The following is a 13,172-nucleotide window of genomic DNA, read 5'->3' on the forward strand; positions in this document are numbered from 1 at the left end:
GTACGGTATCCAACAAATTTAAGTGGGGGAATCAGTATAACAATATGGACGATTTGCAAATAACAATCGGCGAGATACAATATTTACTGTGTCGGTGATCAACTGGATACACTGGTATTTTTTAAATGAGTCACAAAATGGTGGCATAGCGTACCCATCGGCCATTTTAAGTAGACCGTAGACAGTAGACTGTACGATTGTTGATTCCAAAGCCTTGGTTTGTTTGGGTCTGACTACATTTGTATACTTCTCGAAATTTAGTCGGTTAAGACCTACGAAGCCGTTAATTTATTGTAAGTACTTAAAATAATAAATTTAATAATATTGTAACACCTAGGATATTGATAAATACTTTATAGTACTTATACATTGAATTCTCATTTCCAGTGGTCGGGAGTAGCGAACTAATCGTAGTGTCGCCTACCTAACCTAAATGCCTTATGTACAATGTTGGGAATAGATCACTAATAATTTATTAGATAAATATAAATATAAGAGTACTCAATTGTATCTAGATAAAGATATTTATACTAAATTTTATCTATTTCAGATAATTTGATGTTTAATTTTACAAATATTCAGTGAGGTATATATAGGTATATGTATTTTTTTATATATTTTATTTTTTAAATACATATTATAAAAAGTCATTCTCTGACTATTTTTAATAATAATACAAAGAAGTTATAACCTAACATTTAAAAAAATAAATAATAATATTCAAACCATGTGTTATCTACAACATAAAATAATTTTAAAAGTTCTAGCATTTAACCTATTACGCCTATACTCTGTCCAGCGAGAGAACGCGCCGATTCTGCGCATCCCCCTGCGTCACCTTGCTATCGGAACTGCTTCCCCTATGGTAGGATGTTGGGTGGGGGAACGAGTTTTGGTTGGTGCGCTGTTTCTTTCGCTGGACAGACCATACCTAGGTGTGAAACTTGTATTGCCTTATTAAATAACCTCTCAACTAGTGCTGAGGATGAAATTGTAGAATTATATTTTAGGAATACCTCTAATAATTACTCAGTCCGGCTCTAGACTGGTAGCGGTAAAATTATTTTGTCTTCAGTTTTGGTATGCTGATACATTATCAGTAAATAAGTAAATTGGTCTCTGTGCATTTTCCATAAAATATATTGATTTTGAGCTATTGTTTTATTCTAAATACTTTTAAAGTTTTAACTTTTGTCAACAGAATTCCTGTACTTTAAAAATGTCGAAAAATCCATTTGTGAACTGTAAGTCGCGTAAACGAAGAAAGATCAGAGTCCCAACCATAAAACCAAAAGAGAAATTATTTTGTCCACGAACAATGGTAAGGTATGATAAAACACCCGGAGATTATCCCACTAAATGGGTATGCAAAATGTGCCTTAAATGTGTACTCAGTGAAGCAGCCGTCACTAACCATTTGACCACATGCAGTGGTCAATCTAACCGAGCTATACCGCCCAAGCAAACGAAAAAGTAATAGTTTACTCTTATTTTTTTTATTATCATCAAACATGATGAAAAAAGTTAATTTATTTTTATTTTGTTCAGAAATGAAGAGACTCATTACATATGTCAGTATTGTGATAAGAAATTTTCAAGGCGTGTTACGCTAAAGAAGCACTTGGAACAACATGAAAAATCATCTAGCAGTCTAGACTCGGAACTATCTGACAATGAAGTTGAAGATGCTCCTTTAATACCGGAACATGCAAATGACGATAGCCACAAACCTGAGGAGGATCAATAAGTTGATTTAATATTGATTTAATCTTATTTTTTTGATTTTATATTAGATATTATTTGATAATTCTTTGCAGCCTGTAGTTGTTTAATTTTGAATAATTCATATTAATTTGTGAATTATATCTATATATTTAACTTTGAATTATGTCATGAATTGATTCAATTATTTTAAACTTTATTTTTTTTTAGATTTTATTTTCGCAACCGTTCATTATTACTCAGCATAATATAATTTGATTTTTATTACATAATTATTTATTTAATCCATTATTACTATTAAATACTATTGATCAAATTGTTTGAAACAGCTTCACTCAATATAAATTTCGAGCACATCTTACAATCTAATTAGGTAGGATAATCGCTGTTGATAGATCATATCGTACTATAGAACGTGGGCATAAAAGTTTATTTGATATCATGTCAAAAATAAAATAGGTACAAAAAAACATGATAGAATGTACGTAATATCATATATAAATGTTACATTACAAATTTTTGTTGTAATATTTACATATGTATCAATAGTATCTTCATTTCTCAACAAAATAAAAATAAGTACTTTTTAACATTATGTTTGATAATAATTAATAAAAAAATAATACTAGATGAACTATAACTTTTTTGTTAATTTAGGTGGAGCTAGGTTAGATTGTCCACATTGTCAACTTTAAAGTAGAGAAATTCTGTCGACCAAAGTTGAAACTCTAATAGTATTTAGAATAATATATTATATCTTTATTTTATATTCAAGTTTTATTGCAAAAAATACATACAAATTGATGTGCCACTTAATTTTCAATAATTCGGGTTTTGGGTGTTAATTTTTTTCAATCGGTTTTGTATATACGGGTTTTGGGTTATGATATTTATTTGGGTTAATTCGGGTTTCGGGTTACGTACGGGTGCAAAGCCTTGATAATAATTAATAAAAAAAATAATACTAGATGAACTATAACTTTTTTTTTAATTTAGGTGGAGCTAGGTTAGATTGTCAACTTAAAAGTAGAGAAATTCTGTTGACCAAAGTTGAAACTTTAATAGTATTTAGAATAATATATTATATCTTTATTTTATATTCAAGTTTTATTGCAAAAAATACATACAAATTGATGTGCCACTTAATTTTAAATAATTCGGGTTTTGGGTGTTAATTTTTTTCAATCGGTTTTGGGTTATGATATTTATTTGGGTTAATTCAGGTTTCAGGTTACGTACGGGTGCAAAGCCTTGATAATAATGCCTTGATAATAATTAATAAAAAAAATAATACTAGATGAACTATAACTTTTTTGTTAATTTAGGTGGAGCTAGGTTAGATTGTCCACATTGTCAACTTTAAAGTAGAGAAATTCTGTCGACCAAAGTTAAAACTTTAATAGTATTTAGAATTATATATTATATTTTTCTTTGTTTTATATACTTTTTACATTATCATTGTCTATATTTATAACTTATAACTGCACTATGTATCTTAGTTTGTAATTTTTTCATTCCTTTGACATTGTGTATTATTATTAGCATACTTGCGCATAAAATATTGTAAAGGACTTGCATCCGTTTATATATAAAATAAATCGTACATTTCAAAAATCCTAACTGTTTTCTGGGCTTGTAAAAAAACCTTCAATTTTCTCCTACTTTCTTTAGCACGTTAGAACTTCATGGAAAAACAGCTGGTTAGATAATAATTCTCTTTCTATTAGTACCTACTCATTTTCCATCGGTTATAAAAATTGAAATTTTTCCAGCATAGGATATCCCGATGTTGAATCTTTCGATACTATCCTCGTTATTTTTATATAATTGTAGATTTATTCTTACTCCTATTATTTATTAACTTTAAAACAAGGGTATTTTTCGTCAAAGGAAAAAAACTAGCTATATTAATATTAATCCCATTTTCAAAAAATGGAACAAATCATCTATTACTCATTACCATCTTATTTCCATTATTTCCAAATTTTTTTTTAATCATAAATAACAAAGGTAAGTAACCCCCTTATTTAAAATTATTCTTAGTACACAAATATATGGATTTTGCTATAATAAGTCCACACTAACTAATTTAATTTCCATAAAATAATTCTTTCCATTGTCTTTTCCAAATAAGTTTGGAAAAACTGTAACCTTTGAACGGTAGAACCGCTGTGATTGGCTGCAACAGTCGGTTGCGCCGACCGCAGCCAATGAGACTGCAAATGCGCAATCTACGACACTTTTCTTTTGGAATTTTTACCAGACTTACATGGAATAGAGTTAGTCTTCTTCAAGGGGCGAATAGACTGATGTTGTTTATACCAACTTTGAATCGATAGCAACTGCTCCCTCAGATATTTAACTGAGCAGGCAATAGTGTAATTTACATAATAGATTTTGAGTTTTAACGCCCCAAGAATTTGTCCTAGATTATGCCTATAGTATCTTATAGTTACTTATTGTCGATTACATGGAAATTGTAATTTACCTATATTACTTTGTTTTATAACTGTAAAGCCATATAGAACACATGGGTAAGGTTACTATTAGGTACTACAAAAATAATAATATTCTAATAGTTATTGATGTACCTATTTTTATAAATCTATGATTTTATAATTATAACTTTTTATTACTATTTATTACAAATACATCAAAATATAGGTAGATGCCTATCGGTTTCTTAATTCCAAAAAAAAAAAATTATTTAGAGTTTCGGTTCAAACCACTCTTTTTCGGTATGTACTACGGTTTCAGCAGTCATCTCTAGTGCAAATAATTGTACTTAGATAATAAGTTTTGCAGTTAACTTCTATAAGAAAAATACTAATATAGAAAATAGAAAGAATAGTACAGCAAAATTCAATAATTAACCAATCTAAGTTTAAAGAATCACTAAACATTTATGATCTACAAAAAATGTTTAAATTACGGTAATATATTTCACATGACATAATACACCATAAAAATATAATTAGGATTCAATTGATTTGTAGTATGAAAATATATAGCGTTTATATTATTTGCAGATAATTATTTTAAAGTTATTTCTCAGAAAAATTTATAGATAGTATTCATTTTCAAATTGATATTTTCACTAAAAAAAAAAAAAAACAAAAACAATTATATGTACATATAAATAAATGTATATTATGTAAATACAAAAAAGAGTTAAAAATAAAAATGCGTAATATTTATACAATGTTAATACTGGAATCGAGAATTTAGGTACATAAACCCGTTGTAGTATGAGTATAAAGCCAAATTAATAATTCATTTTTTTCTCACGCATCTTTAATGAGTTCTCCGATTACAAATGCTCAGGCAAAATCAGTCGCGTCAGTCAACACTGACTGAATTAATATTTAAAAAAAACAATATAATATTATTTATACATGCCTACCACTTAAAATTTATTTTAAGAACGAAAGAAAAAAATAGTTATCGTGTAAAAATGTTAACACGTGATAGTAACGAGGATGTGAACCACGTTTGTCTCGGTGTAGTGTAGGTGAAAATATTGTTGACTAGATGAATTCCACAAGAAAGTTGAAGAACAAAATTTTCAAGTTTCCACTTTAATAGAGCTCGACGGCGCTACAGAATCTTTTGAGACAGGTGTATGTAAATTCTCAGTTGACTGAAAGCAATAAGATAATCAAATTTTTAGTAATGTATCACCATGATAGACATTTTTGTACATGATAAACTTACCTCTATGAGATGATCGAGACCGAATAAGAAGCCCTCCTCGTGGTTTCCAGGCACCCATGGTCGTCTGTGGGTAAGTACTGTGCTCTCGGGTACGTGTCTTGTTTTGGCAAAGTCAATCAGCCAAGCACCGATCTTAGTATCGTCGTATATAATCAAGATACTGCTACCCACAATCTGTAATAACACATTGATTTTGTAGGTGATTGGCCGAAGAATCAAACAATAAGTAATCGTAACGTGTCGCCCAACTTACTTCATGAGTTTTAAAGTAATGAGAACGATCCAATTTCGACCGTATTTCATTCAGTCTGGCGACCAGCCTTTGTTTGATGTCATGGCGGTCACCCAGGAACAAAGCAAGAGTGTTATTCACCTCTTCGTCGCTCTTCACAGTCTTCAAGTCCGTTACGGGTGGAGAACCTCGAAACTGTAACGTTATTATGACAGTTAGTATGGTCAAAACAGAAATAAAAAATGCTTAAATGCACTGGAAAATGTAGGTATATATTACCTTCATAGCTTCAATTCTAAAACCGTGACTGCACGTGGAACTCTGTTCTTCTCTGAACTGCATGTATCGTAGTTTTGTGACCGCTTGCAATTTGCGTTCTTCGGCATTCGGTGCTTCGGGATCCACGGCGATCATCTAGACGAAAAAAAAAAAATCGTTTTAATCACATTTCTCGTTATTGGCATACGTCTTAATATACGCGAAGATAATATTAATATCACTAGATCACGGTCTCACCTTGAGGTACAGGTCTTGTCGCGCCGAAGAGTTTTTCACTTCCGACTCCAGGAAAGTGCGCGTGCCCATTTTGATGTCCATGACGTTGGGGTCCCGGAAGCCGTACAGCAAGTCTTGCAGCTCGATGAACGTCTGTCCGTTGTACTCGACTTCCCTGTAATACTTGGGCACGATGTCTTGAAGACTTGGCTCGTTGGAAAGGGCTTCGTACACGTCTCGCTCGGTGCCGCCACTGCACTTCTTCCATATCGTGCCCAGGCCAGCAGGTGCGAAACAGTCCGGATGTCCAGACAGCTGGAACCACGACTGTTGTTGAGGGACGCCCGTGGCCGACCTACAAGTCGCCGACTGGACGTTGGTGGCCGCTGTTTCTTGAGACTTGACATTTCGCACTTCGGTATCCGTTGCCGTCCCAGCCGTGGTCGTGTTGTTGTTGCGCAGCAACACATCACTGGCGGGTGCGCTCAACTCGAGAGCGTTCTAAAGAAATAAAACCCACACTTTATCAACCCACTGATAATTTTGAGAATTTAAACCTCAAATGGTTTTTTTTTATGATCGACGAGTATATTATTATAAACATACCAAAGCCAAGAATTTCAACAGCGAGTTTTCTTTCTTGTGGGTTTTTTTGGCCGACGAAGTCAGAGAATTGCACTGCGAACTCTTCCATTCGTTTTCGGTTTGCTAAAAAATAAAAATACCAAACATTATTATCTTCATAGTTTACAATTGTTACAATATTGCAAGTCCCTAATGAACGAATGCGTTAGTGGCGTGACAAACTAAATGTATTTTTATACAATATAATACGAGTGAATATTTATACATATAGACAATATACACCGACACTATATTGATTCTCGACACTGTCAATTTCCGCTTTTTATCATCCAAAATAAAAATACGTACAAAGCCATAACATGTATACCTATGTCCTATACATGTATATAATATACTGTCGCCTCCATACTAATGAACACACATTGCGAAGCCCTTGGAATTCTAATAGCAAAATGTACATACGTTTTACCGACAAGATTCATACGGTCAAGGTAAACCTCATATTTTATGTATACTAAATAGTCGTGAATCGGATTCACATTAAATTATATTAATACAATATTTTTTTTGTTACTTTTTATTTTTTTAAATTTTGTGCGTCATTAAATACACCTAAATTACGCGCACAAAAAATTTTTATTTTCGTTTCCCGTTGGCACGTGAAAACGACGAGTTTTCAACAAAGTGGCCGTCAGTCGCGTGGTGACTTGTGTTTGATGTGCACAGTGGTGTTATTGTTATTGTTACTGTTCTCAAGACCCCTAGGAATGTTCGACGAAAATTATGTTATGCCAAGAATAATAATTAAACGTTTTCAAAATCTATTTATAAATTTATTTGCAATCGCTACCGAACCGAATGGATACTCAGTATACTCATGAATTTCATCACAGAACGTGATCGAATTACCAATAGTCATAGAAAGGTGTCGTCTCTGTTGGTTTTGGAGATTCGGTAGTGTGAATAGTATTAAATATTAATATTAGTAGATATCGTTTTCTGTCTTGAACCATAGATGAAATAGCGTTTAAAATTAACTTATACGGCTATACAAGACATTATTTATTACTTAATGACTTTTGCAAACCAACATTAGAGAATAATTATTGTCATGTCAGCTAATATTATTTAATAACTCCGTACGACTACACTTATTTTTCAACTACTTTAATAGGTACCTAACACGAATATTACTATTTAAGCAATTTAGCGACCATAGTTATAATATTTTGGTCTGTAGTCTTGTATATACCCGCTAGTTGCCACTGCGAAAAAATATGTTATCATAACGCAAAATGTTTGTCTTACTTGCGACAAACAAATGGTTAAGCTTAAGTGTTTTTGTACCAACTGAGGTATGCGATGCGCACGGGCCTCGGTTACAGCCGCGAGCATATCGGAATGGAGACTTGGTGTAATTATAAGTGGATATTAGAGACTATTATTATACATTGATGGACACTGGCCCTGCAAACTCGCAGTTACTAACAGTTAATCACTTTATAATTTAGTATATTCATCAAGCCTGCTAGCACAAAACAAATATGAATACTTTGAGTTAGGTATTCAAAAACATGCTTTATTGCTTAGTTATAACTTATAAAGTACGTGGCACGGGGTACGCCTTTGTCCAATATAGACTACCTATGTGTTGAAAACACATCATAAATTATAAAATATTAACTTGGCAAATATGATTATACATGCAACAAAACTATTTGAAAGTAGTCGTTAAAATGTTATTATTTCATTAACCTCCATTATCATTACGATAAAAATGTTCGTGGTCAATTCTTAATAGAACTTTCGATATTCGAACCCACAAATAATTCTGATTATGTTATTACAGTATTAAAATATTAATATATTATGCAGTTAAAATAAACGAATCCAAAATGCATAAACATTACAGCATTTATTACAAATTATAACCAACACTATTCTATAAAATCATAATAATAATACTATGCCCGAGTAGAATATAATATAGTTACACGAAGAAAATATAAAATGTTAAACTTATCATAGCAATACATTGTTATGGTCAAATCGCTTTTAGAAAAACTAAACTTAAAAAAAAACTTAAAATCCAATAAAAATGTTACCTAGTGCCTAATACCAATTTTGAACAAACTATTTACATATTAACAATTAATAATTATACCTAATAATTTAGTTAATAATAAGATAATTGTCTTTTGTATTTTACAACACTGCATTACGAATGCTTAAATTTAGCTTTAAATGTAGGTACGAAATAAACGAACAAAATACAATATAATAATTTTAAATACACAACCAATTATAACAAAAGCCGAAACGTCAACCTTTGATCTATTATTGTACATTATAAATTATACTAGTTTACTATACATCTATAGCGTTATAAACTGTAGCACATAAAGAAGCAACTATAAAAAAATAATAAACATTTAGGTAGATTGAAATGTGTCATTTTGCGCACGTGCATAATTATTAATTTCTGTGCGATTATTTTTGAGTTTACAATAACGAATAATACCTATCTATGCATTGTAATTTGTAAATATCAGTAGTCGGAAGTACAATACGATTGCAAGCTGTGAGAAATAAACAATAAAGTGACAACTGACGTTGTTTCACGTTTTTGAAGAATAGGCTGAATTATACATGGAATAATATGAAATATACAACGAGGAAATGATCAGTATGCCATGGGGCAGCAGCATGTGTTTTATATCAATCTCACTTCAAATGAACGTACCTCAAATCTAAAAACAATTATAATAACAAAACTTATGTATTCACCAAACGATAGATTTCAAAAGAAATTAATTTGAAAAAAAAATACAACTTTAAACACGTGTAGTGTGAATATTAATAAATAATAATAATAATAAATAACACCGTATAAACATAACGTATATTATGACAAATCATCGGATCGAATGATATAAGGACCAGCGACAACGATAATATAACAACCAAGGTTAAAATATTATTATTTGTTGTTATACTTAACGGAAAAATAACGATAACAAAAATGATTTAAATGCACTTTTGGGTTTACGGTCAAACGAAGGAAACGAAAACAAAAAGTTAAATTGGAGGTGAACAATAATATTATAAAATCACATCACGTGGTCACGTGTGTATCACGTTCGTTTAAAAAGATAAATAAATAAATAAATATATAAATACATAATATTATATAGTGTGATAAGGAACGCTGCTCTGGTTATGAAAATATATCGGATAATATGGACTCAATCGACACAATATCAGCATTTTTTTTTTAAATTAATTTAATAATATTATAATTAATAAAATAATAGTAATTTAATTAAAAACATAAAAATAATGTTATAATAAATAATGATATTATCTCGATTGAGTTATATTAATATAATATATTATCAGGACCAGACGGGTGGCAAATGTCAATTTAATATATTTCTTATAAATACATTTAAATCTTTATCTAAACTGAATGAATCAACTATTTCCAGCCAATTATTTGAATGTGGAGTAATATAATATTAAAATCTTAAATATCAAAGTGTCCGTTCAACCCAAACAGTCTTTGTCGAAATTTTTGTGTATCTACTGCGGTTGTCCATTAACAAGTATTATTAGAGCGTAGGTAATTAAAAACTATTGATATTCAAACTTAAATTGTATTTATGCATACAATTGTATGTTATGTTAAACTTTTCACATTGATAAACTTGTCGAGTCGTGATAAAATATGAAATTCTGGTTTTTCAAGAATGCATGCCATTTAAAGTTTATGAACCTTCATAATATGGGTAATATGCAATAAATATATTTATATTATAATCACTATATTTTAAATGTATATTATATTCATTATAGTGTGTTTATAGTCAATTTTAATAAGGCACGTAAATTTTACGATGATGAACTTAATTTCTGCTTATATACCTATGTATAAGTATATTTATTTAATTTAACGATTTTCAATTCATTGGATTCGATACTTTCATTTGTACTTGCAGTACTATTCAATATTATGTTAAATACTTTCATATGTAAGTCCGTGTACAATATATATATATCATGCATGCATGTGTGTATTATGTATTTACATGTGCGTGTGCACGTACGCTTACCAAATACATATATATTTGTATACCTATGTATAACAAACAGTGCAATGTGTGTAATACGAGTACCGTCTAATGAGAAGTGCGTCAGGAACGATTCTGCAATTCAAAGTTGTAATGTTTTTGATTTAAATATATAAATACTAAGACCACCATGACCCCAAGACATGTTTACACATACATGACGATTACTCGGTGAATGAGTATTATATAGTAATATTAATAAGGGTTCTATAGACATTAATAATAAGCATACGCCGATAACCAATAACCGATCTTCTCCTATTTCGACATGTTCTTTTCGAAACACATTTTAATAATAAACTGTGTGTATAAAGTACCTAATTGAAAACTATTTTATATCCAGTCATGCAAAATTCATCATACGTAAAACGTTCAATGTTTTGACGTCACAAGACATTTCAGACTTAACATGCTTCATTTATTTTTAGAAATTATTGCTGTTTGCGCATATTGTGTTTCAGCGTTAGACAAAAATTTTATGCCTACTAAATTTTTGCACACTCAACAAACATTTTTTTTTAATTTTCACAATTTGCTATTTTCTGTAAAATTGAACGTCTACAACACAGCCAAAAAGTAATACTTCAGTGAAGTCAAACGCACAAAAGAATGAAAAAGTGGTGCAATTTTATTATTTTCATAGGCCACTGACCTCAATGGACTTTCTCTTTATCATCTGATTGAAGACAAGTTTCTTAAATTCTTTAGTTTACTATCCAATACCAATGATATTCATAAAATTCTTATGAAATACAGTTTATATAGAAAAAGAAAGTACATTTCGTTAAGTAGCACCTATAGCCATAGTACTGTTCTACATATTAAGAATTACTTATGACGTTAAAATCATTCAATATCATTCTATGGACACCAAAAAACTATTAGCAATCTTATAATTAATATTTTAATGATCAATGATGCAAATACAAAGTTTAAATGATAAACAACGATTTTGAATCGTAACTTATATTATTAAATAAAAGATCAGAAAAAAATACGTAGGTAGTTCTTACAAATTTAAACAAGTTTTATCATAAAAGGCGTAAAATTAAATACAGGTTGAATAAGTACAAAATGATTTATGAGAACCGATAAAATAAAACTATTTGCTGTCGCATAGTAATTATATTTAAAATATATTATAGGGGATTAAGAGTGGGTAGGTACTGAAATATATTCTCTGCGTCACAGTTTGTTAATGTTCACCACACCACTGAGACTATTATTATTAAGTAATTGTATTTAATAAATAATGTATAAGTTGGGAATAGGTAAATAGCGTAAACCATGTAAATAGTAAAACACTAAATAAACAAAATGTACCTACCATAATTATACTTAAGATTATCAATAAATAAAAAAAGTTTATTCAATATACTTAACTAAATTATAAAACTAACTATACCTATATCAGTTCTATTTTATTTTATTTTATTTTTTATTATAACTTTCTATTAGGCAATGTGTTACAAAATTTGAACAATAAGCTTATTTGATAATATTTTTTAAGTACACAAGAAACACAGAGTGAAGAGACCTCCGGTGGAGGTACTTATCGTTAAATAGTTATAATAGCTAACTTATGCACTTACATTTACCTTTTTTTTTTTTACAAAAAATGAATTATATACCCATGTGAGCAGATTACGACACCACTGTCTTTTAATCTCTTTAGGGAATTACCAAGTATGGATATGGATGCGAGTTGAGATATAAGACATTTATAAATAAATATTTTAAAAATATAAATGTACAGACATCATTTAATAAATCATTTAATTCATTAAATATACGCACACACATAATAAAATAAAAGGAATCGATTAATGTTTTATTAAAATTTCAAGATAACAAAGCTTCATTTATCAATGTACCTACGTATATATAAATATGGAAAAAAGAATAATCAGGTAGGTAGGTACTTACATTAAAAGTTTAAAAGTTGATTTATGAGAAATATTGTTTAATATCATTTTAAATGTAATAAGCAGTACCTATAGTGAAATTACCCGCCTAAAAAGATTTATCTAACAGACTACAAGTAATTCCACCAGAAATTACGTATGTATAATCATTTTTCTAAATGAAAAAAAGATAATCATCATTCATGATTTGAAAATAATAAAATGCCAGGCTCAGAATTTTAATTGTAGAATGGTAAATCATTTTTAAGTTCAACATGTTTTTGAAGAAATTATGAGATTTTTAGATTGTATAATTAGAAATATATTTCCAAATCGTCAAATTTACAAAAATTAGGAAAATAGATAGGTATAATGCGTAATTTGTATAAA

General features: G+C 29.8%; 2 protein-coding genes across 7 annotated transcripts in view; one reads left to right on the plus strand and one right to left on the minus strand.

Moving 5' to 3' along the window:
- The first annotated feature begins 76 nt into the window (after positions 1-76).
- On the plus strand, positions 77-2,984 carry LOC100165823. The gene is made up of 3 exons (XM_001952150.3): positions 77-293; positions 1,202-1,473; positions 1,549-2,984. Exons 2-3 carry the CDS (start codon positions 1,220-1,222, stop codon positions 1,745-1,747), a joined length of 453 nt encoding a protein of 150 aa, XP_001952185.1. The 5' UTR covers positions 77-293; positions 1,202-1,219; the 3' UTR covers positions 1,748-2,984.
- A 1,866-nt stretch (positions 2,985-4,850) lies between these two features.
- The window catches only part of LOC100164481 (inositol-trisphosphate 3-kinase homolog), an 87,357-nt gene continuing 79,035 nt past the window's right edge, over positions 4,851-13,172 (minus strand). For all 6 annotated transcript variants that reach the window (XM_008183747.3, XM_008183749.3, XM_016803571.2 and 3 more), the window contains 6 exons: positions 6,770-6,871; positions 6,185-6,664; positions 5,948-6,082; positions 5,690-5,863; positions 5,437-5,610; positions 4,851-5,362 (listed from right to left, as the gene is read on the minus strand). In XM_008183747.3, coding sequence (XP_008181969.1) covers positions 5,288-5,362; positions 5,437-5,610; positions 5,690-5,863; positions 5,948-6,082; positions 6,185-6,664; positions 6,770-6,871 — 1,140 coding nt within the window. In that variant the 3' untranslated portion in view covers positions 4,851-5,287. The remainder of the gene's footprint in view (positions 5,363-5,436; positions 5,611-5,689; positions 5,864-5,947; positions 6,083-6,184; positions 6,665-6,769; positions 6,872-13,172) is intronic.

This window comes from Acyrthosiphon pisum, chromosome A3 (genome assembly GCF_005508785.2).
Source record: "Acyrthosiphon pisum isolate AL4f chromosome A3, pea_aphid_22Mar2018_4r6ur, whole genome shotgun sequence".
Classification (NCBI taxonomy): Eukaryota; Metazoa; Arthropoda; class Insecta; order Hemiptera; family Aphididae; genus Acyrthosiphon; species Acyrthosiphon pisum.